Source organism: Pelophylax lessonae (assembly GCF_965119305.1).
Source record: "Pelophylax lessonae genome assembly, chromosome: 13".
NCBI lineage: Eukaryota > Metazoa > Chordata > Amphibia > Anura > Ranidae > Pelophylax > Pelophylax lessonae.
Genome location: NC_138780.1, coordinates 170,931,251 through 170,956,200, shown reverse-complemented (window position 1 = coordinate 170,956,200; position 24,950 = coordinate 170,931,251). Strand labels below are relative to the sequence as shown.

General features: G+C 45.9%; 1 protein-coding gene across 1 annotated transcript in view; it reads right to left on the bottom strand.

Moving 5' to 3' along the window:
* Positions 1 to 24,950, bottom strand: part of LOC309569225 (cholesterol 24-hydroxylase-like) — a 204,653-nt gene that overhangs the window by 128,657 nt on the left and 51,046 nt on the right. The window contains exons 12-16 of the mRNA XM_082274978.1: positions 24,226 to 24,336; positions 18,654 to 18,742; positions 14,320 to 14,386; positions 10,954 to 11,112; positions 9,751 to 9,858 (exon numbers count right to left, since the gene is read on the bottom strand). Coding sequence (XP_082131104.1) covers positions 9,751 to 9,858; positions 10,954 to 11,112; positions 14,320 to 14,386; positions 18,654 to 18,742; positions 24,226 to 24,336 — 534 coding nt within the window. The remainder of the gene's footprint in view (positions 1 to 9,750; positions 9,859 to 10,953; positions 11,113 to 14,319; positions 14,387 to 18,653; positions 18,743 to 24,225; positions 24,337 to 24,950) is intronic.

The window sequence follows — 24,950 nt, the reverse complement described above, 5'->3', positions numbered from 1 at the left end:
GCCACCATTACTAGTAAAAAAAAAAATACAAATGGCATAAATCTTTCCCATAGTTAGTAGACGCGATAACCTTTGCGCAAACCAATCAAAATACGCTTATTGCGATTTTTTTTTTTTTACCAAAAATATGTAGCAGAAAACAAATTGGCCTAAAATGTTAAAAAATGTTGATTTTTTTAATTTTTTTTTTGAGAATGTTATATATAGCAGAATGTGAAAAATATTGTTTTTTTTTTTTTGTTTTTTTTTTTTTCAGAATTGTTGCTCTTTTTTTGTTTATAGCAAAAAATATAAAAATCGCACAGAGGTGATCAAATACCACCAAAAGAAAGCTCTATTTGTGGGGAAAAAAAGGACATCAATTTTATTTAAGTAAAGCGTCACACGACCGCGTAATTGTCTGTTAAAGTAACGCAGTGCCGAATCGCAAAATATGGCCTGGTCATTAAGGGGGCAAATCCTTCCGGTCTTAAAGTCGTTAAAGTGGAGTTCCCCCCTAAATTTATACTTACCTCCATCTTCTCGCTCCGGGTCACCTGAAAAACAAATGGATAATCGCAATTTTTTTTTTTTTTTTTACTTACCTTGTAGAGAAAATATACTTACCTTACTTCCTTCTTCCTCCCCTCGGCGACCACGGCGATTCGTCACTTCCTGGCTTTTGCAATGATTCCTGGGAGCTGAACGTCATCGCTCCCAGGAATCAATGCGCCTGCACCGGCCCCGACGTCAGTCATTCCCTGAAGCTGTGGAGGGATGACGCGCGCGCACCGGAAGTGATGGCGGGGCCGGTGCAGTGCATCGTGGGACCGAAGAAGAAGGAAGAGGACGCAGAAGAGGATCGCGCTGGCTTCAAGCTGCCCACACCTGAGATGGCAGCGCTGGACAATACTTTTTCAAGGTAAGTATTTCTCCTAAAAGGTAAGTGCAACCCGGGACAGATCAGAGGCTAGCCATTGTGGAATGTACTAGCCCTGACCGTCCCGGGGCAATTTTTATTAAAAAAAGTATAACCAGGGTGGAACTCCGCTTTAAGCAGCTGGTCTGAAAGTATCAGTGGAGCTGTTTGCTAGGAGTGAAAGAGACATCAGCACGCTGGGAGGAAAGCTCCATTGCTGGACTGTGACCTGCTTGGTGAGCCAAGCCTTATTAAAGACTCTAGCTCTGATTAGACCTGTAAGCCTGTCCGTGGCAGAGCTTGAACTGTACCTGTGTGTGCAACCATATTAATCTGAGCTGGTTGTTCACCCCCCCACCCCCCTGATCCCATACACCGCATGTAAAAAAAAAAATTAGAAAAAAAACACATTTTAATAAAGTTCTTAATTTTCGAATAAAAGTGTAAAAAAAAAAGTGTGAAAAAAATTACGAAAACTCGTAACGCCTCTTACTAAATAGCTTGGACTGTCTACTTTCCAAAAGGGGGTAATTTTGTCTTGGCATTTTAGGGCCTCAAGTACATCAGTACATCTGTACAGATACATTTTCAAATATATATACCATAGTTTGTTGACTCTATAACCTTCGCACTGACTAAATTATATACACGGATTAGGGTTATTTTTACCAGAGAGATGTAGCAAACTACATTTTTGCCTAAATTTATGAAGAAAGATTTTTTATTTGCAAAATTTTAGAACAGAAACTATGAAAAATTAGTTGTTTTTTTTTCAAATTTTTCTGTATTTTTTTCATTTATATATCAAAAAATGAAATACACAGTGGTAATTAAATATCATCAAAAGAAAGCTCTATTTGTGTGAAAAAAAATTATATAAATTTAATTTGGTTACAACTGCCAGTTAAAGTAACGCAGTGCTGAATAGCAACAAAATGCCCTAGTCATGAAGGGGGTAAAACCTTCTGGAGGTCTAGTGGTAATTAGTCTCCCCAGTGCAACCTTCTGAGAGGAATGGTAAGTTTCTCTTTTCTCTTTTCTCTTTTCAGAGCATGGTGAGGTTTTCAGGTGTTCAGGAGGTGATATGCTGCCCCCCCCCCAACTGATGCCTGCTTTTTTATTTTTACTTTTTTTTTTAAAATTGGCGAACAGCAATCTTACCTTGTAAGACCATGCCGCAACAGCAAGCCAAGCATTTGGCTCGCAGTTGCGCCGCAGCCCCATTCACTTACAAGAGTACATTTAATAATAATGTATAGCTGTAAGCGCTCCCTCTCTGCCACCCCCCTCCCTCTCTGTGTCACCCCCTCCCTCTCTGTGTCACCCCCTCCCTCTCTGTCACCCCCCTATCTCTCTGTCACCCCCTCCCTCTGTGTCACCCCCTCCCTCTCTATCAACCCCTCCCTCTCTGTGTCACCCCCATTCCTCTCTGTCGCCCCCCTCTCTTTGTGTCACCCCCTCCCTCTCTGTCACCCCCCCTCCCTCTGTGTTACCCCCTCTCTCTGTGTCACCCCTCCCTCTCTGTCACCCTCCCTCCCTCTCTGTCACCCCCCTCTCTCTGTGTCACCCCCTATCCTCTCTGTGTCACCCCCTCCCTCTCTGTCACCCCCCCTCTCTGTCACCCCCCTCTCTCTGTGTCACCCCCCCCTCTCTCTGTGTCACCCCCCCTCTCTCTGTGTCACCCCCCCTCCCTCTGTGTCACCCCCTCTCTCTGTGTCACCCCCTCTCTCTGTGTCACCCCCCTCCCTCTCTGTGTCACCCCCCCTCCCTCTCTGTGTCACCCCCCTCCCTCTTTGTCACCCCCCTCTCTCTGTGTCACCCCCTCCCTCTCTGTGTCACCCCCTCCCTCTCTGTGTCACCCCCTCCCTCTCTGTGTCACCCCCCTCTCTCTGTGTCACCCCCCTCCCTCTCTGTCACCCCCTCCCTCTCTGTGTCACCCCCTCCTTCTCTGTCACCCCCTTCCCTCTCTGTCACCCCCCCCTCCCTCTCTGTCACCTCCCCTCCCTCTGTGTCACCCCCTCCCTCTGTGTCACCCCCTCCCTCTGTGTCACCCCTCCCTCTGTGTCACCCCCTCCCTCTCTCTCTCTCTCTCTCTGTCACCCTCTCTCTCTCTCTCTCTCTCTCTGTCACCCTCTCTCTCTCTCTGTCACCCTCTCTCTCTCTCTGTCACCCTCTCTCTCTATCTGTCACCCTCTCTCTCTATCTGTCACCCTCTCTCTCTCTCTCTCTCTGTCACCCCCTTCCTCCTTTCCTCTCTCTCTGTCATCCCCTCCTTCCCTCTCTCTCTGTCTCCCCCTCCTTCCCTCTCTCTCTCTGTCACCCCCTCCCCCTCTCTCTCTCTATGTCACCCTGCCTCTCTCTGTCTCTGTCACCCCCTCCCTCTCTCTCTCTCCCTGTCACCCCCTCCCTCTCTCTCTCTCTCTGTCACCCCCTCCCTCTTTCTCTCTCTGTCACCCCCTCCCTCTTTCTCTCTCTCTCTCTCCCCCTCCTCTCTCTCTGTCATCCCTTCCCTCTTTCTCTGTCATTCCCTCCCTCTCTATCGGGAGGCACCGATACAGCTCCTCACCAAGGGCTCTGGGGACCCTAGGTATGCCTCTGACAGCCATTAACTTGTATTGGTGGCTGTATGCAGCATATATGGCTCCACAAAGCGTCAGGTATTTTACCCTTAGCTAAGCATCAATGTACATGAGGCAACACAGGTCATTAATTCCCCCTAGTCTGTGAAGGAGGAGCAGCAGACTGATGAGCTCAGCAACAAATAATGTGTCTACAATGGATGTAAAAAGTCTACACACCCCTGTTAAAATGTCAGGTTTCTGTGATGCAAAAAAATGAGACAAAGATAAATAATTTCAGAAATGTTTCCACCTTTAATGTGACCTATAAACTGTGCTACTCAGTCACCCTAAGTTGAAGTCTGTGATGACGAAACGCGTCAGTAAATGAGCACGCGGCTACCTAGGCAACCCGCGAGCGTCCTACGTCATGCCCCGGAAACCCGGTACCGTATAACTACGAACATTGTATATACGCATGGCTGGCAACCAATCAGTAGCTTGCCAACCTGTACTGTATCTAGTGCAACCTTTCTCAACCTTTTTTACTCCATGGGAATCCTTGAAATAATTTTAGGGTCCCATAGAACCCCTGCTAAAGCTAATTAAAAAGGGGTCAGTGGGAACAATGCCCCCATGCATTGGTGGTCAGTGGAAAAAATGCCTCTTTTATTGGTAGTCAATGGAAAAAATGCCCCTTACATTAGTGGTCAGCAGAAAAAATGCCCCTTACTTTAGTGGTCTATGAAAAGATAATCCACATTGGTGATCAATGGGAAAAATGCTCCTTGCATTGGTGGTCAATAGAAATTATGGTCCATGGAAAGAAAATCCCTTACATTAGTGGTCTACGAGCAGGGCCCTCTGATTCCTCCTGTATTGAATTGTACTGTAACTGTATTGTCTTCCCCCACATTGTAAAGTGCTGCGCAAACTGTTGGCGCTATATAAATCATGTATAATAATAATAATAATAATAATATGAAAAGAATATCCACATTGGTGGTTACTGAAAAAAATTCACTTTACATTGGTTATTGATGGAAAAAATGCTCCTTACATTGGTGGTCCATGGAAAGAATGTTCTTTACAATGGTGATTAATGAAAAGAATATTCCTTACATTAGTGGTCAATGGAAAGAATGCTAGTTACATTGGTGGTCGGTGGAAAGAATGATTCTTATATTGGTGGCCCTTGGAAGAAATGCTCCTTACATTGGTAGTCAATGGAAAGAATGCTTCTTACGTTGGTGGTCCTTGGAAAGAATGTCCCTTATGTTGGTGGTCATTGGAAATAATGCTCCTTACTTTGGTGGTCTATGGAAAGAATGCCCTTTACATTGGTTATCAATGGAAAGAATTCTCCTTACATTGGTGGTTAATGGAAAGAATACCCCTTACATTAGTGGTCAGTGGAAAGAATGCTTCTTAGATTGGTGGTTCTTGGAAAGAATGTTCCTTACATTGGTGATCTATAGAAAGAAGGCTCCTTACAGTGGTGGCCACACCTTTTGGGCTCAAAGTAGCACTTGTTAATGCTAAGCTGGCTGCTAATAAAATAGGACATAGGTTGATTATTACACTGCAACAAACTTGATTCACCCGGATTTTCCCAATCTCGTTTAGACTAAGGCCTCTTCAATAATACTGGGTCAGCGGAGTGTGAAAAACTTTTATGACTCTGCATTGTATATTTTTAACCCATATGCTGTCTGCAACCTTTTAACTCCAGCTAAAGGCAGAGAGAAACAGTTCTGCAAATGTTGACAAAAGCAACTGTATACAGTACAAAGAACCTACCAAAAAATATAAGCAGAAAAATAATGTGCAGGGCGTGGGGATTCATAGCAGCCAATCAAATAGGAGCAAAACAGTTTGCTGTAACTGATTAAAACACGTGAGCTGAAGTTTGGCTTCAATCTGTTAGTGTATTTAAATCTGCAGGTACATTTAACACTGTAGCAGCAAACAGTTTTGGGGGAAAACCAGCAATGGAGTCCAGATGCAGACTTCAGAAAAACAAACCTTTTATTCGCTAGTGAATAAGGCTTAGCAAGACTCAAGTCTCAAGATTGCCAGGCACCCAAATTGGCGTGTCCATCACATATATATCAGCAGTTGCGTCACAGATACATATTTTCCTTTGTACAAGTCTTTCAGTCTAGTCTGACAAACAGTACATATTTTCCTCTATATAGATGTTCCTTGTAATATCTTATCCGGGGCAATTAACATTCCCGGTTTCACAATTATCTGCATTCTCGTTAGTTACAGGAAAACAGAGATAGAGGGAAAGAAGGGGGGGTCCAAACTGCGCAGCTTGACTGTTTTTGACCTTAGTTCTACTGGGGTTTTTCAGAATCAAACATTTTGTTTTTCTAATTATCTGCCACTTTAGAAGGCTTTCCAGGTGATGCCACATTCACCCCTTTGATGCTTTAGTAGCGAGAGTTTGAGCGGAGACTAAGCATCACATAGCATCATTGTGAAGCACTGAATTCAAAGGGAGAACATGGGAAAAATTTGGGTTCCTCCCAGGGAGCTAATGGTTGGTACTTCCACATGGACATTACATGGGCCACTGCCTTCCTCTCTATAGTGGCCTCCATGAAACCTCGAATCATTCTAGTCACAAGGGGAATTAGGCAAGGAAGGAAAATGCAGACGGCAAGTATTGCCATTGCTACCCCTAACATGGCTTTAAGCCCACTTGCATTTGGGAACCAATCCCCAAACTAGCTGCCAGCATTAAACCCATCCCAAGTCTGTACGGGTACGTAAGTTAGCTTTCTTATCCTGTCATTAATCTCTTTGATAGCTTTCCCATGATCATCAATCTTCAGACAGCAATTACGCAGATTGAATTTACCACACACCCCTCCCTCTGCAGCTAGCGGGTAGTCTAAAGCAAGCCTATTCTAGTAAATACTGGTATGCAGCTTAGTTCCTTTGGGGCTACAAGTAATCTTATTAAACCATTTCTAGCAAACATCACATTGGTGAATTATTCCCAGCTTCGTCGGTGCGTTGACCAGTCAGCTTCCAGGTGTGAATGGAGCAGAGCTATCAGATGTCCTTTTCTTACGCCATGCGTTGACCCAACAGCTTCCAGGTATGTGTTGGGAGCAGGGCTGCAGTTCAACTATCTTCTGCCATGCGCAGGCCTGACAGCTTCCAGATGTGTGTCAGGAGCAGGGCTGGAGTTCTTCCCTCTGATTTCTCTGGTCTGGTCAGTTTTAGCTTTAACAGGTCCTGAAGGTCTACTGTACTCAGCCAGGAGTCTGTGTGGTCAGCAGCTCGCTTTACCCTGGCGGGGTGTATCCAGGGGGTCACCTCGGCCACCTTAATGACTGTTTGGGTTGAAAGTAGAACGGTATAAAGACCCCTCCATTTTTGCCCTAAGGTGGTTGTGTGCTACTCTTTCACCCATACTGTATCCCCTGGCACAAAGGGATGGACTGGGTTTAACAGACTTATCAGGAGTTTTTCCTGGATCCATATCCCTATGCCCTGCATATTCTCCCCTAGTTCCTGTAACAGTTCACGGTTCATCCCTCCACCCCCCCACCATCTGGTTTTGGTGTAAGTCTCCCTTGATATCTTTTATGATGGATGGGGCCTACTATATAGTACTTCAAAAGGGGACAATTTTGTTCTCTTTGTTGGAGTACCCTGAATTCTCAGCAGAGCAATGGGCTGCATCAAGGTCCACTTTATTTGGGTTTCCTGACAGACTTTGCGATTTCAGGGTACGATTCATCCTTTCCACTTTTCCAGAGCTTTGAGGTTGATATGCGGTATGTAAATTAAAGTGTTTCAGTGACTGTGCAAAAAAGGAGAAATGCCAGAAAAAATGAATAAACCCCCAAAGAAGTGTTTGGGGTAAACAGAAATATAAGGTGCTGAATAAAACTCCGGTGATCAATAAACAATTAATAATTGCAAAACATTTTTTTATTTTTATCCCAAAATCGCATCAGCACAAAATGAAATAAAGCAAATGCAAGTGACACATAAAAAGGGCTATAAAGTGACTACAATCAATAAATATGCCCAAATTGGGCATGAGAAGTAAGGTGCTAAAGGTAGAGGTAGATATAAAGTGCTTGTTGAAAAAAAAACAACAATTATGATATAAACTCCTCCATAAGCAACTAAGTGCTGCAAGAAATTACTAATGAATGCGATTTATAATCCAAAAAGCGCATAGAAATCAGGTACAATAGAAATATTTAAATCCAAATCCTATCTCTCCGGATAGCGTGGCCCCTCAGAGTTCGGGGATATTCCAAGTGTACATATGGGGAAAGAAGGGCTCGTATAGTGTAGTACTGTCAATAATAAAATTGTGCTCCACGCAACCGGAAATGCGTTCCACAGAGGCGTATATGACGTAATGATGCTCTACGCATTTCGTCTTACCGACATCATCAGGATCATTATGAGCGACTTGCATTCGCTTTATTTCATTTTGTGCTGATGCGATTTTGGGATAATCGCACAAAAAATATTTTTTTGCAATTATTAATTGTTTATAGATCACCTGAGTTTTATTCAGCACCTTATATTTCTGTTTACCCCACACACTTTTTTGGGGGCTTATTAATTTTTTCTGGCATTTCTCCTTTATTTTATTGGTGACGTTCACCATCACCTCACCAACACTTGTCACAGAGTCACTTTATACATAATCTAATTTGCACTATTATTATATATTATATATATATGTTTATGATGCATATGTGTTTATAATTTTTAATAGTAATTACCAAATCATATCTTACTGCATGTTTTATAGAGTCTAATTTTATACTCTGTGATTATACCTGCTTAACTTGTAGGGTTGAACAATTCCTTTACACTATACCTGCCATATCTACCTGCTACAGTAGGCAGCGCCATTTACCTCTCCTTTAAAGATTTTAGTATAGTGTACTACTACACTGACCACTACACTGTTCAGGCTGGTCAGTGGGCTGGTCAGTGTAGTGTAGTGGTCAGTTTAGTGTACTACTACACTGACCACTACACTACACTGACCAGCCTGAACAGTGTAGTGGACAGTGTAGTGTAGTGTAGTGTAGTGGACAGTGTAGTGTAGTGGTCATCGTAGTTTAATGGATAGTGTAGTGTAGTGGACAGTGTAGTGTAGGGGACAGGTAGGTCAGTGTAGTGGTCAGTTTAGGAATCAGGTAGGTCAGTGTAGTGGTCAGTTTAGGAATCAGGTAGGTCAGTGTAGTGGACAGTGTAGGAATCCGGTAGGTTAGTGAAGTGGACAGGTAGGTCAGTGTAGGAATCAGGTACGTTAGTGTAGTGGTCAGTGTAGGAATCAGGCTGGTCAGTAATATTGTAGGAAGGTACTCAGGGAGTGCTAAAAGTCCGCAGGCTGGGGGGCGCAAATTACTTGCCTTGCCCTGGGCGCTGACAGCCCACGCTACGCCACTGCCAAGCATGGGATGTAAATGCAATGAAATAAAACACTAAAAAAGGACAGCACACAGGAGTGACAATCAGGTGTCGAAAATATCCAAACAGCAAACCATATGAAAGTTAGTTTATTAAATGAATAAAACCAGGGATGGCTGACACGTTACCACTGGTCTGCGGGTGGTAGTGAGGGCATTGTGGGATGGTGAATGCTAATAATCACTCGAGGTGATCCAACGCTTGATGCCTCTCAGAGGTGTAAAGGTATCCAAAGCACCGGAATCCCTAGAGAGAAAGGGAACCAGCCATGTAGTGGAGCCGTCGAGGGTTACGTGATACCTGGAAGTGACTTAACTCGGTGGAAACGAGGCCAGACGCAGGAACCAATGTGGACGCAAGCCAATCTGTTGCTGTGACTACATGTTTCGCGCATATGCTTTGTCAAGTCACGTCTTCCACAACTGGTTCGTGCCGGCAGCGGCTGGACAGGATATTCCCTTTCTCTCTAGGGATTCCGGTGCTTTGGATACCTTTACACCTCCAAGAGGCATCAAGCGTTGGATCACCTCATCAGCTCCATCTATTTGCCAAAATGCGATATAGTTTGCTCATTGAGGTATTTCAGAAAATCATACTGCATTTTGGCCAACAGAAAGAGCTTATGATACAGGCTTTAATCAGTTATTAAAAATATGGGACATTTTGTTCCATTTGCACCAATGCCTCTGACATGAGGGCAACAAATGTTTTATAATAGACCCCCCAAGTGTCAGAAAGGCATTACTGCTGGAGATTAATGATTCCAGTTGCATATCATGAACCATAAGACTGATTGGGGCATTATAAGTGTTTGTACTTGGGCTATACGTAGTTGTTGAACGCAAGGCTCAAGAATAGTTCTTCCGCAGGATCCTTTAGAGATTTGGTCTGCCACTGAGCCCCAAATTTATTACTCATAATAAGTTTAAGGCTGAACTAAAAAGACAGATTTAAAAAATACAAAGTACATTATTACATACTGTAATAAATGCTTTTTTCTTCAATAGTTTTTTTTACTAAAAATGCAGAAATTAGAAAAAAAAACTGTCAAGGCACAATGCCTAAAAGTACAAAGGAAAGGATTACAAAAAAAAAAAAAAAAAATCACAAAGATGCGCATATGGTAGTTTTCACACAAATTTTTCACTGTTTCCCTGAAGAGGTACCTTGTAGCAAGCAGGGTAAGTATCTTAATTTGATCTGGTATTAGCTCTTGATTACTAGTATATAATAAGCCTGTATCTGCGTGCTCTGTTTTTCAACAAATACATTAAAAAATATATAGCTCTCTATGTATCTTTAGTTTAAAAGGTTAGTTCCCCTTTACTAAAAATCTGCCTATGCAGGAAGGGGAGCCTGTAGATAAAAACAAACTGTGCAGTTTTTACTGAAGTTCGATGATGCCCTTGCTATAGGTGTAGGCAGTTTATGTACCTCCTGAAGCCTGGTTGAAAAACTCCTACAGATGGCATCATTCCATCCTACGTTGTTGCTAGGATGTTACTAAGGGTCACTCCCGCCATCACAGGAGTGAGCTCTCAAACCCACCCATGTGTGGTCCAATATTTCCCCTGTCATAGCATCTCTAAGCTCAAAGCTGTCATGCCATCTCCTCTATAAAAGCATCACTAAGCTAAAAACTACAGCAGCAGGGGAGAAGGAGCGCATGCAAGGGAGTTTGATCTAGCTGGGAGTGTCCTAGCAATGTCCTAGCAACAAGGCAGGACAGGATTTTGCCATCCCTAGGAGTTTTTTGGCCAGGCTTTCGGAAGTACAAAAATGGCCTACATCTATGGTTAGGGCAATATTTAACTTTAGTGAAAGCTGTACAATTTATTTCAATCTACAGGCATCACTTACATGCATAGGCAGTTTTTAGGTAAAAGTAAGCTGACCCTTTAAAAATATTTTTTTTTGTAAACTTAATAGTATATAGACTTTTACATAGTCTTGTTATTTTAGACTTTTAGTTATTAAACTTTTAGTTATTTGACATAGTCACTATGTAAAAAATATACATAAAAAAGTCTATTTCTTTGTGCTTCTAGAGATGGTTCGGGGCCTCAGTCTACACATTGCCCCTCCCATGGGCCGTAGAGAGCCTATGTCGTATATCGCAAAGCTTTGTCCTTCCACCAACTCAAACTCGAATCTCTGCAGGAGCTTGGCGATTACCACCTTCGCTTCCATCTGTATAGGAAGACACAGAAAATCAGTTTTCGGTACACCCAACAGTAACATTGTAGATACAATTCATGCAGCCCCCGACTTCTTATATCTCAAATGTTTCAAGATGTAGATCTCCCTGCCATAATTCCTGATTCTGTTGCTGTCCACTGGGAGTTTTAAGCATTCTGGTGCCCCTTTTATGTTTCATCTCCTTCTGTTACAATCTTGATAATTTGAAATAAAATAAGGCTGGGTTCACACTGAATTTGGAGCGGCTTGCAGCAGGGGGTACGTTGTGTCCCCGTGTGCCATTTCAGGTCCGAATTAGGTCTGCATTTTGCACTGAATTCAGGTTTGAAATGGATATTTCTATAGTGTTAACTTGCATCTCTCCAAAGAAAGTGTCATGTCTAGATCCTCTGTTTCCAGCATGAATCACTTGGTTTTCCCGATGCCAAGAGAAATTGGGGCAAGGGCCTCTTCCCCACAACCCTGGGCTGTGGTTTGGGGGGTCTGCAAGCGGATGGCTAATATGATTCTGAAAGCCCCCTTTATCAAGGGGGTCCCCATATCAGGGCCCGCTTACTTATGTGAATGAGTATGGGGTACATTGTACCCCTGATCATTCACCAAAAAAAGTGTCAAAAATAAATAAAAATACACACAGAGTTTTTGACAATTCCTTTATTAAAAAAAAAAAAAATGTCCCCCCCAAAGTAGATCCAATGTCAATCACAGCGCCTGCTGCATTGCTGGACTGCATGCTCACAGGCGACTAGCTAACCAGGATGTATAAGGGAATAAGGGGGAGCTTATACTGAACATTAAGACTGCCTGTGGTACTTTCACAGCCTGCACTGCCTTTGGCCACCACTAGAGGGAGACTCCACTCCAATCCAGCTGGCTGACCACACACAGGCCGATACGAATCTTATATACAATCTGGTGCACTCTAAGGCCCCTTTCACACAATCCGGTCTGTCAGGTGGACTTCGTTTATCTCAGTGGGGGATTGATCCGCCGATCCCCCGCTGAGCAGGCGGATGGCTGCTCTGTCTCCGCACTGCGTGCGGAGACAAAGCTGTCAGCTCCCGCTGTTCTCTATGGGGGAATCGGATGGGAACAGACCATCTGTCCGTTCTCATCCGATCCCATCCAATCCTCTGGACAGATGGAAAATAGGGTTTTCGTTGAGCCAGAGGCTCTAATAGGCTTCAAAAAAGGGTAAGCTCGGGGCGCAGAGAACTGCGCCCTGAGCCCACCCAGTTGTGTGACAATAGCGAATGAATATTCGCTATTGTCACACGGATCCTCCTCCTGGCCTGTCCTGAGACCCATTTCCTGATTGGCTGAAAGGAGAACCCATGCCATTGGCTTTGGAGGAGGAGACGCAGGAGACTGAGGAGAAGGCACCGCCGCTGCCGCCTCCCTGCCCTCCACATGTTCACAGTGAGTGAGCCAGCGAGGGGGGGTATAGTGTGCGGGCTGGTGTGGTCCGGGGGGAGTATGGTGTGGTCCGTCTGCCAGCCCATGGAGCACCAGCTGCCACTGGCCTCCATCATTTGTAAATGGAAGAAGTTTGGAACCACCAGGAGTCTTCCTAGAGTGAGCTGCCCAGTCAAACTGAGTGATCAGGGGAAAAGGGTCTTAGTCATGGAGGTGACCAAGAACCTGATGGTCACTCTGACAGAGCTCCAGCGTCTCTCTGTGGAGAGAGGAGAACCTTCCAGAAGAACAAACATCTCTGCAGCAATCCACCAATAAGGCCTGTATGGTAGAGTGGCCAGAGGGAAGTCACTCCTCGGTAAAAGGCACATGACAGCCCGCTTGAAGTTTACCAAAAGGTACTTGAAGGACTATCAGACCATGAGAAACAAAATTCTCTGGTCTGATAAAACAAAGGTTGAACTCTTAGGCCTGAATGGCAAGCATCATGTCTGGAAGAAACCAGGCACCGCTCACCTGGCCAATACCAGCCCTACAGTGAAGCATGGTTGTGGCAGCATCATGCTGTGGGGATGTTTTTTAGCGGCAGGAACTGGGAGACTAGTCAGGGTTGAGGTAAAGATGAATGAAGCAATGTAAAGAGACATCCTTGATGAAAACCTGCTCCAGAGCGCTCTGGACCTAAGACTGGGGTGAAGGTTCATCTTCCAACAGGACAACAACCCTAAGCACACAGCCAAGATAACAAAGGAGTGGCTATGAGACAACTCTGTGAATGTCCTTGACTGGCCCAGTCAGAGCCCAGACTTGAACCCGATTGAACATCTCTGGAGAGATCTGAAATTGGCTGTGCACCGATGCTCCCCATCCAACCTGATGGAGCTTGAGAGGTCCTGCAAGGAAGAAAGGGAGAAACTGCTCAAAAATAGATGTGCCTAGCTTGTAGCATCATACTCAAAAAGACCTGAGGCTGCCACAAAAAGGCGGGGCCAACGCTGTGACATCACTGGGTGACCCCTTCCCTTAGCTATTTAAGGACTGTCAGACGGAGGAGCAGGCAGTCAGCAGGAGCCTTCGTCCAGGCCAAAATTGTCAATGTGCCCCATACTCATTCACATAGGGGGAGGGGGAGGATCTGGGGGCCCCCTTGTTAAAAGGGGCTTCCAGATTACGATAAGTATGGTATGGTATGCTACGATAAGTAAGGTATGGTTCGAGGGGGGGGTGCTAACTCAACCCCTCCCTTTCTGACCTGTCGGGGCTGCATGCTTGGATAAGAGTCTGGTATGGATTTCAAGGGGGGTGGGTGGGGGATCCCACGCCGTTTTTTTTTTTTCATTTTGGCATGGGGTTCAACTTAAAATCCATACCAGACCTGAAGTATGCATTGAGAGGGGTACCCCGCTTTTTTTTTTTTTTCATAACTTTTAATTGCTGGCATGTTTTATTTACATTCATCTGTCAGCTGAGTCACCTGTTGTTAAGGACGTGGCGGCCGGCCTCCCGGGTCGCTTCTTAGCATCCAGCTCAATGGGATAAATTAATGTACGAAAAATGCGGTAATTAACACATTATCAAAACTTTACCATAGTAGTTATTTACTGCAAAATTTAATTGTTTCTGTATGTGTTATTTTACCGCATTTTTTCAACGTTATTGTACTCTGAATTGAATTGACCCCCAAGTCCTTTTTTCTGTACATGTTTTCCAGTTGTGGATAGTTCTCCATACTTCAGGCATTTTCTTTACCACATTGATATGAAATAAACTGAAATAACATACCTGTGCAAAGACTTGTCCAATACAAGAACGTGGGCCAAGAGAAAATGGGAAATACGTAAAATATGGCCTGTTTAAAAAAAAATAAAAAAATTTGCTCACTTCATGTGGCAAGACGTAGTGTTCTAATGTGCATAGGCATTTGTTTCCATGAGAATATCATTAAAGTATACACTTGGGCAATAGTAAAACCTATTCACACATTTTCAAAATTGTCACGAAGCCTGATCTTTCAAAAATGTCCAAATGGAGTCTGCTTCAGCAAGCACTTCAAGTAGGCTTGGCAGTGCGGACTGGCCTACTGGGATACCGGGAAATTTCCCGATAGGCTGGCAAGTTCCCCCTGCCCTGGGGCTGCTACTACCTGTAAAAAAAAATGGCAGCGGCTGGCCAGACATGCGCACTGTGCTCGGGAAAGCCGTTCAGCTATTCCCGGGCAGACGGCGCATGCGCGGTAACATGTTGGTGCCGGGCGGTGCCATTTTTAAATATAAGGCGCCTCACCAAAAGGTAAGTGAGACTCCTCCGCAGCCCCTGCATCTCCTCAGGAGATGCAGTGCTGCGGGCATGGTACAGGAGATGCAGCCCTGCATCTCCTGCACTATGCCAGCAGCCCTGCATCTCCTGTACCATGCCCACAGCCCTGCATCTCCTGTACAATGCCTGCAGCCCATGCACCATGCCCGCAACCCCTGCATCTCCTGTACTATGCCCACAGCCCTGCATCTCCTGTACCATGCCTGCAGCCCCTGCATCTCCTGCACCATGCCCGCAACCCCTGCATCTCCTGTACCATGTCCGCAGCCCCTGAACCATGCCTGCAACCCCTGAAACTCCTGCACCATGCCCACAACCCCCGCATATTCTGCACCATGCCCACAGCCCCTGCATCTCCTGTACCATGTCTGCAGCCCCTGCACCATGCCCGCAGCCCCTGCATCTCCTGCACCATACCCGCAGCCCTTGCATCTCCTGTACCATGTCCGCAGCCCCTGCATCTGCTGTACCATGTCCGCAGCCCCTGAATCTCCTGCACAATGCCCTCAGCTTCTACATCTTCTGCACCATGTCCACAGCCCCTGTATCTCCTGCACCATGTCCGCAGCCCCTGCATCTCCTGTACCATGTCTAGAGCCCCTGCATCTCCTGCACCATGTCCGCAGCCCCTGCATCTCTTGTACCATGTCCGCAGCACCTGCATCTCCTGTACCATGCCCGCAGCCCCTGCATCTCCTGTACCATGCCCACAGCCCCTGCATCCCCTGTACCATGCCCGCAGCCTCTGACATGTCCTCCTGTACCATGTCCGCAGCCCCTGCACCATGCCCGCAGCCCCTGCATCTCCTGCACCATACCCGCAGCCCTTGCATCTCCTGTACCATGTCCGCAGCCCCTGCACCATGCCCACAGCCCCTGCATCTCCTGCACCATGCCCACAACCCCTGCACCATGCCCTCAGCCCCTGCATCTCCTGCACCATGCCCGCAGCCCCTGCAACTGCTGTACCATGTCCGCAGCCCCTGAATCTCCTGCACAATGCCCTCAGCTTCTACATCTTCTGCACCATGTCCACAGCCCCTGCATCTCCTGCACCATGTCCGCAGCCCCTGCATCTCCTTCACCATATCCAGAGCCCCTGCATCTCCTGCACCATGTCCGCAGCCCCTGCATCTCTTGTACCATGTCTGCAGCATCTGCATCTCCTGTACCATGCCCGCAGCCCCTGCATCTCCTGTACCATGCCTGCAGCCCCTGCATCTCCTGTACCATGCCCACAGCCCCTGCATCTCCTGTACCATGCCCGCAGCCTCTGACATGTCCTCCTATACGATGTCCGCAGCCTCTGACATCTCCTGTACCATGTCCGCAGCCCCTGCATCTCCTGTACCATGTCAGCAGCCCCTGCATCTCCTGCACCATGCCCGCGGCACCTGCATCTCCTGCACCATGCCTGCAGCACCTGCATCTCCTGCACCATGCCCTCAGCCCCTGCATCTCCTGTACCATGTCCAGAGCCCCTGCATCTCCTGCACCATGTCTGCAGCCCCTGCATCTCCTGCACCATGTCTAGACCCCCTGCATCTCCTGCACCATGTCCGCAGCCCCTGCATCTCTTGTACCATGTCCGCAGCACCTGCATCTCCTGTACCATGCCCACAGCCACTGCATCTCCTGTACCATGCCTGCAGCCCCTGCATCTCCTGTACCATGCCCACAGCCCCTGCATCTCCTGTACCATGCCCGCAGCCTCTGACATGTCCTCCTGTACCATGTCCGCAGCACCTGCATCTCCTGCACCATACCCGCAGCACTTGCATCTCCTGTACCATGTCCGCAGCCCCTGCACCATGCCCAGAGCCCCTGCATCTCCTGCACCATGCCCACAACCCCTGCACCATGCCCTCAGTCCCTGCATCTCCTGCACCATGCCCGCAGCCCCTGCATCTGCTGTACCATGTCCGCAGCCCCTGAATCTCCTGCACAATGCCCTCAGCTTCTACATCTTCTGCACCATGTCCACAGCCCCTGCATCTCCTGCACCATGTCCGCAGCCCCTGCATCTCCTGCATCATGTCCAGAGCCCCTGCATCTCCTGCACCATGTCCGCAGCCCCTGCATCTCTTGTACCATGTCCGCAGCACCTGCATCTCCTGTACCATGCCCGCAGCCCCTGCATCTCCTGTACCATGCCTGCAGCCCCTGCATCTCCTGTACCATGCCCACAGCCCCTGCATCTCCTGTACCATGCCCGCAGCCTCTGACATGTCCTCCTATACCATGTCCGCAGCCTCTGACATCTCCTGTACCATGTCCGCAGCCCCTGCATCTCCTGTACCATGTCAGCAGCCCCTGCATCTCCTGCACCATGCCCGCAGCGCCTGCATCTCCTGCACCATGCCCGTAGCACCTGCATCTCCTGCACCATGCCCTCAGCCCCTGCATCTCCTGTACCATGTCCAGAGCCCCTGCATCTCCTGCACCATGTCTGCAGCTCCTGCATCTCCTGCACCATGTCCGCAGCCCCTGCATCTCCTGCACCATGCCCACAGGCCCTGCATCTCCTGTACCCTGCCCGCAGCCTCTGACATGTCCTCCTGTATCATTTCCGCAGCTTCCAAAATTTGCTTATTTTATATATATATATATATATATATATATATATATATATATATATATATAGCCCTATGTGCTTTCATATCTGTCTTATCTATATATAATACACTCTTCAAATGTGCTTTAAAATGCAAGGTTTTCACTTTTATGAACAAGAAAATAATGGTGTTATGATGTTGGGCCACTATAATAATGCTATGGGGCTAGTATGAAATTATTTCCAGGGACTAAATTTTATTCCCAGTCTGGCCCTAAAGCTGGGTGCCATGTCCATAGTTTGCAGACTCCTTTTATCAAAGCATAACTAAACCAATCAATTTAACAGATTAAAAAAACAGTTACATTCGGAATGTACTGTAACTATCACATTTGCTTGTGTTCTCAACCAAATTGATGAACCATCAAATGTCTGGTGTCATAACTGATCACGTGCAGCACTTTGGCAACTGCTGATCAAACAGAGGCTAAGATGGCAGCCTCCTTGGCTGTAAAAAAAGATAGGAGGGTTTAGTTTCTCTTTAAGATGCAATGCAGAATGGATGCTTCACTAAATACTTGTCTGCTCTAAATATCTTTAGCCCTAGCTTTGAGGGGGGACTTGGCAGGTGTTAGGAAAATGAACCCTTTTCTAATGAGTTGTGCAAAAAAAATGTCCCCAGATGTTGGTGCTGCAAAGATTCTCAGTATTGGTGTGTATGGAGAGGACAAAGATTTTGTGTCCACAGGAAAAATCCTTTTTATTGTTGCAGTTACATTAACACACCATATAAAGCATTCCATGGCAACTTGCTACTTCCTCAGAACATGTGTGTCACATATACTTTAATAGTAAACCCAAAAGTGTTGCGTTATCCAACAATTAAAGTGCAAATGCATAAATAAATATATAAAATTAATAAGTGTTCAAAAATACAAAACAATAGAATCCCACTATTCCTCCCAATGATACCAACAATTCGGTACAATGGGCCACGGGCGCTATGTCATTTTTTTTTAATCCTACTGACCACCAAGCCATTGTATACTCACATTGATGCCAAGCCATTTTCTACTCCCACCAGCTACAGTCTACATCCCCTCAACTGACCTTTTGTTTAAAAAGTTTGGAGAACCTTGGTCTAGAGTAGACCATAACAAATGATGAAGTATGGTTTTTTGTCCAACTGGCTATTTTCAGGGTATCACATAGGTAACAATTAACACAGGTAAGAAGAAAATATTACTTGGGAGCATCAGGGTGAAATCGATCTGGGTTGAAAACAATGGGATCTGGGTAAAACTGCTCCATCCTTCCCATGATGTAGGTGTTAAACTGTGCAAAGAACAACATAAGATACAGGTTTATTTTTTAGGATAAATTGGCCAAACTTTGTTTCATTAAGTAGAATATTCTAAATTTGATTCTAAAACATTTAACTACTCAATGAACATCACTCACTAAGCTGTGATATAGGGTGTAGTTGTATACAATGCAGTATTCAATGATGAGCAATAACATTATGACCACTGGCGGGTAACGTGAATATTATTGATTATCTTGTGACAATGGCACCTGAAGGTTGGTGGGATATATTAGGCAGCAAATGAACATGTAGTCGCTGAAGTTGATGTACTGAAAGCAGAAAAAAATGGGGAAGCCTAAGGATTTGAGCGACTGACAAGGGCCAAGTTGTATTGCTAGACAATTGGGTTAAGCAACTCCAGAACTGCAGCTCTTGTGGAATGTTATTGGTCTGCAGTGGTAAGAACTGACCAAAAGTGGTTTAAGGAAGGAAAATCTGTGAACTGGAGACAGGGTCATGGGCGGCCGAAGCTTATTGATGCACGCGGGGAGTAAAGGCTGGCCCATGCAGTCCGATCCAATAGAAGGGCTACTGAAGCTCAAATTGCTGAAAAAGGGAATGCTGGTTCCAACATATAGGTGTCAGAACACACAATGCCTCTCGGTTTGTTGCACACGCGTGCTGCGTAGCTGCAGACCAGTCAGGGTTGACCCACGTCCACAGCCAAAAGTCCAAAAGTGACTACAATTGGCACATAAGCATCAGAAGTGGACCACAGAGCAATGGAGGAAGAAGGTGGCCTGGTGTCAGTAAAACAGAATTCATGGCAGTTCTCAAAGAAATGCATGTGCATGCAGAGAGGTGCATGGAATCAGGGCTGTGGACATGTGCGTGAGCATTAGAATGCATGTTTGAATTGACATTGCCGCCCAGTCACTTATTTAAAGCAATAAAAATCTCATCAAGGATCATTGCTGAGTGATCGTCAGCTCCCTCTGCTGTGACCTGATCCTGTGTTTACGTCTGTGTTCTGACCTGGCTTGTCCGACACCGCTTGCTCCTGAAATTCTGTTGCTGATTCTGGCTTGTGACCCAACCTTGCCTCCTGCCTGCTGTTTCAGTACCTTCTCTGCTCACTCCATACTGACCTTGATTTGACTCTGCTACTGATTCTTTACCTCTGCTGCCCAGTTGTTGTTGATTTTTGCCTGCCTGATCATGCATCTGAGATCCTGCACCTGCCAGCTCACATGTTGCACAGCATTCAGCTCCGCATCTACTACAAGATATTCAAGCCTGGATCTCCTAAAAGCACCTATGCCACCATGTACCCTGTTATATACCCTGTCATCAACTTCAGGGGAAAGGGAACAAGAGGTGTAAGGGAAGCCCTCTTGTCAACTCAGCCTCGACCAGGTAAGTGACACCTGGTCTGATGAATCGTGTTTTCTTTTGCATCATGTGAATGGCTGGGTGCTTGTGCATCTCTTTTCTGAGGAAGAGATGGCACCAGGATGCAGTATTGGGAAAAGGCACGAAGGTTGAAAAGGATTAAAAGAAGTGCATGGAAGCCAGCCAGTCCCCAGTCTGATGTACTCACCCTCTGTCACGGCACTGCCGCGTACTCACCTGCGTCTGGGCGCCTGCGGCGTTCTCGCAACAGAGTCTCGGTGCTTGCCGGTCACAGAGACACCCCCTCCGGGTCTGCGGTGGCTCCTTCTCCTCCCCTCACCTCTGAGGACTGCAGCAGCACACTGTCATGGCAAGATGGCGGCCACCATGCGGTTAGTGTTTTACACAGAGGGAGAGAGGAGAGTTGAAGATCTGGTAAGATCAGGTTCTATGAAGCAAACCAAGATGGCGCTGGGTCTGTGACCTCCCTTTATAGCCCCTGGCAGCCCCACCTACTGGTGGGAGGTGGCGGGTCATGTGATCCTGGCTCCCTATATAAACCAAGCACACCTTCCAGTCAGTGCTTGGTTATTTTCCTTGCTCCTGTGTGTCTGCTAATTGCATTGTCTGTGTTCCTGGTTCCTGATCCTTTCTCCCTCAGGTGGATACTCCTTGATTGCCTGCCAGACCTGACTCCAGAGTTGTCGACCTTACCTCCTCCTCTTCATTAAAGGCCCCCGTGCCACCACAATCCCTACGGGGCCCTGTTCCCACTTCCAGGGACTCCTAAGGGTCGTGATTGTAAGGGAGTGCTGTTCCACTGCAACTGGGTTCCCTCTCCACTGCAAGACCCCAGGTGGGTTGTGACACCCTCCAGTCTGCCACCAACCAATAGACCTGTCTCATGATAAAAATAAGAACAGGGGTTTAGTTGACACGCATTTGCAAGCGCATGTGTAAGCTGCAGGGCCACTACACGGCACCCTGTTTTACCTGCAGTCCTAACACTTTTAATTTGAGTGTCTCCACAATGGGAGCACATGGCTGCTAATGGATGGATAGGAGGCAGGTGGGAGGGAGCAGCCCAAACCTCCCCCAACCCACCCCCATCCATGACTGGTCTAGTTTCTCAAAACTCTAAGAGTAGTAGTGGCCCTGCAGCATACACATGCGTTTGCAAATGTGTGTCAACTAAACCCCTGTTCTTTATTTATATCATGAGACAGGTCTACTTGGTTGGTGGCAGACTGGAGGGTGAGTACACCAGACTGGGGGCTGGCTGGCTTCCATGCACCTCTTTTAATCCTTTTCAACCTTTGTTTTTTCTGATACAGGGATGGAGACGCTGGGCATTGCCTGCTGGTGTCTCACCTAAAGTCCCACATAGCCTACATTGTTTATGTATTGGGAGAAGGCAAGCCAGCAGAGGCAGATACTACAGCATACCTTCAGAGGCCTAGTGGAGTCCATGCCTCAATGTGTAAGGGCTGTTTTGGTGGAAAAGGGGGGCCTACTCAATATTAGGTGCGTGGTCATTATGTTATGGTCAGTGGTCATAATGCCATGGCTGATCGGCGTATATGTGTCTTCTCACTATAAATAAAAGAAGTAAAAAAACATTTAAGAACTCTTCCCAAATTTAGGGATCATTAGTTCAAGTTTGTATTCCCACTGGAGAGATTTTTCATCCCTCTCTGTCCTGTACTGAAAGTGAGGCTCTTTCCAATGGGGACACAGACAAAACCTGACAGAAGTTCTATCCCATTCCCCCTTTGCCTAAAACTAAAAGAGGAAAAAAACTGTCTTAAAGGATAAGTTCAACTTTGGAACATGTTTCATGTTCCACTCGTTTTAGGGTGGTTAATGCAACATGTTCCAGCATCTGCACCCCGCATCCGATACACCCTTACCTGTGACAGAGGGTGGGGGATCTTCTCCATCACCCACTGTCACTATTTAAAAACTGTGCGGCCATGTGGGGCTCCGCCCGCTTGGCTGCTTTGTTCATTCTGAGTTTCCTGATGGCTTTCCGGCTGACGGCTTGTAGTTCTCAATGAGCTACGAGGGCATTGGTGAGCGCTCTGGTAGTTAGTTCATTGATTCTTTCTGTTCTAGAGTCTGCAGAAGCCTGACATTGCACCTGCAATCTGCTGCTTGCGGGTGCAATGCTCTGCAGGCTCTTTAGAAAAAAAATAAAAAAAACACATTATTTTTTTACCTGCAAAAAATTTGCATTTAGAATTTTTTTCAAAAGGTGAACTTATCCTTTAAGAGTTAACCTCCACCTGCACCCTAAATCTCAACATGCGCTATAATACAACAATTAATAATGAAAATAATACCAATACTAGTGCCAAATTTAATTTGTTTAAATACTCTATCACCAGATATTTTATTTCACCAAAACATTCTCCCATAAGAATTTATGGGAATTTAGTGTAAAGAGGCATGTTATTTACCCGTAAAAAGTCTCCCTTCTATAGACAGCCAAAAGCCCAGAGACTGCTGTTGAATGTCACCATCTTGGATGTGATGTTAACAGACCCAGAAGACTCTAAGCTGTCACTCAAGTGACATTCTATAGTACTACGCTTCGCTCCTCCCCAGGCTGCTAAATAAAGGTTATGTAGAAAGGTGAGGAAAGGGACAAGGTTGCTGGGCCAGCACAGACAGTAATTAGACCCTACCAGAAAAGGAGAGGAGGACTGTGACATGCACAGAAGGAGGGGGCAGTGCTAGCAGTCTAATTTTGTAGAAAGACACAATGGAAGTGTATAAAAATGTATGTAAAAGAAAAACACTGCAAGTAAGCATGTAAAATATTTGATGTTTAATGCTTTTACCTGCATTTTGTTTTTACCACTTCCTGCCAGTTGTACGTGTAGCACCCTCCTAAATAGGTGCTAGGTAGGTAAAGCCTAGTTGCTCCTTCTGCTTATCCGGAGAGCCTGATCGTTAGTTAGGCCTGCTCATGTGTTCCATGTGTGATTCATGTGGGCTGAGGGAGTGTCCCCACTGTATCCAATGGAGAGGTATGTTGGACAGTGGAGGAAACCCAGCCAATGACACACAGGCTTAGATACCGTCCCATTGGATTGGCGCAGGAAGTGGTGCATCGTGGGACAGGGTATAAAAGCCAGGAGCACATGAGGCAAGAGGTCTTTGGGCGGGAAGCCAGGTCCCGGAAAGGAGGGTGAAGGCTGTCTTTCCTTCTGTAGTTATGGATGGTGGTCACAGGCAGTCGGCCTGGTGAACCAGACAGTGTGGCTGAACCCAGAGGTCCATGAGATGCTGACTGAAGGAGTTGGGACTGAAGTAAATCTGGAAAAACAGTGTCCGTGAGTACAGAGGAACTGCCCAGAGGTCTGCTCGGGAAGAGGACCACTCCAGAGTGTAGAGTCAGTGGACGGGTGTCATCACACAGAGAGAGAGTGAAAGGGGGTGCCAAGTTTAAAGCCCTGAAGAGAATTTCCAGCAGGAACACTTAAAATACCTTCAACTTAGTGGCAGGGTGAAGCAGCGGCCTTGCCACGCTCTAAAGTCATATTGTGAATAGTTGTCAGTTGGGGTATCCCACTCATCCCTTCTCCTATCCAAGTTCTCAATAAAAACACAAAAACAACATTCCCTGGACCGATCAATCACTGAGCCAAGGACTGAGAGTACTAATTTTCTGCTATCAGTTGCTAAGGGTAACCCAGGTGAATCCAGAAAGTGTTATATCCAGCAGTCCCCTAGGGGCTACATACGCATATATGCGGCCTCTCTGCACGTGGACTTTATTGCTAAGCAGCCGCATATATGCAGCCCTGTGTAAACAAATTACTGTGCTGAGAGCGTGCTCTCAGCACAGTAACCAGAGTGTACTGGAAAGCTCCCGGTGCATACTTGCAATATGGCGCTTTCCAATCATGTGACCGCTGTGATAGCCAATCACAGCGATCACATGATCAGAATGCCTGTCTACATCTCTCGGCATTTAGAACCTCTTAAAGGGCTGGGAGGCGGCGGCGTTAGAGGTTTGATTGGTGACAGAGTCTCTTTAAGGGTAGTTATTACTATAAGTAGAGTCTGTAAACATTGCTTGGGTCAGTGAGTGCAGCAGAGGTTTGGATCTTACCATCAGGGATGAATTAGCGGGAATTCTCACGCCCTCTATAACGGTTTCTTCTTCTAGTGCACGTGATGTACCTGGACCAGGGGGATAAAGTCTTAAACTTTCCTTCAAGACCTGCAAAAGATGCACATTAAATCTAAAGTTTGTACCTCTGCACTTGTAAGTGGATATGTGTTATTCTCCTTTTGCTGTTTTGTTTTGTATTCATCGTATTCTTCCAAATCAATAAAAATATCTTGAAATAAATCCAAAGTTTGCCAATCTAGCGATTCTGACACGGTAACATCGGACAGCACATGTCTTTGTTATAACATTGATGTCTATTTTTGGCCCCTTAATGCCTTAACAAAATTTTGAAACTTTGACATGTGTTAGTAAAACCGCACAAATCATTGCAACTACTTAGTGAATGCAGGTGAATTATACTGCATTGTTTCTGGAAAAATTGGGCTTTCGTTTGGTTGTAAACAATATAAGATACTGCCCAAATTAAAAAAAAAATGATCATAGGAAAACTAGAATTTTTTGCCATCAATATGACCCACCTTGAAAAAAAAGCCCAATATAAAATTTTCCTACTCCTGATGTTTTCAGCAATACCAGATATGCGTACGTTATTTGTTCCTGTTTTTTTTTTTTTTTATCATGTTTAAACACACTGAGACTAAATAAGAAAATGTTTTTCTTTATTTCTCAAAAAGAAAGAAAAAAGTCACCTTTGACCCCTG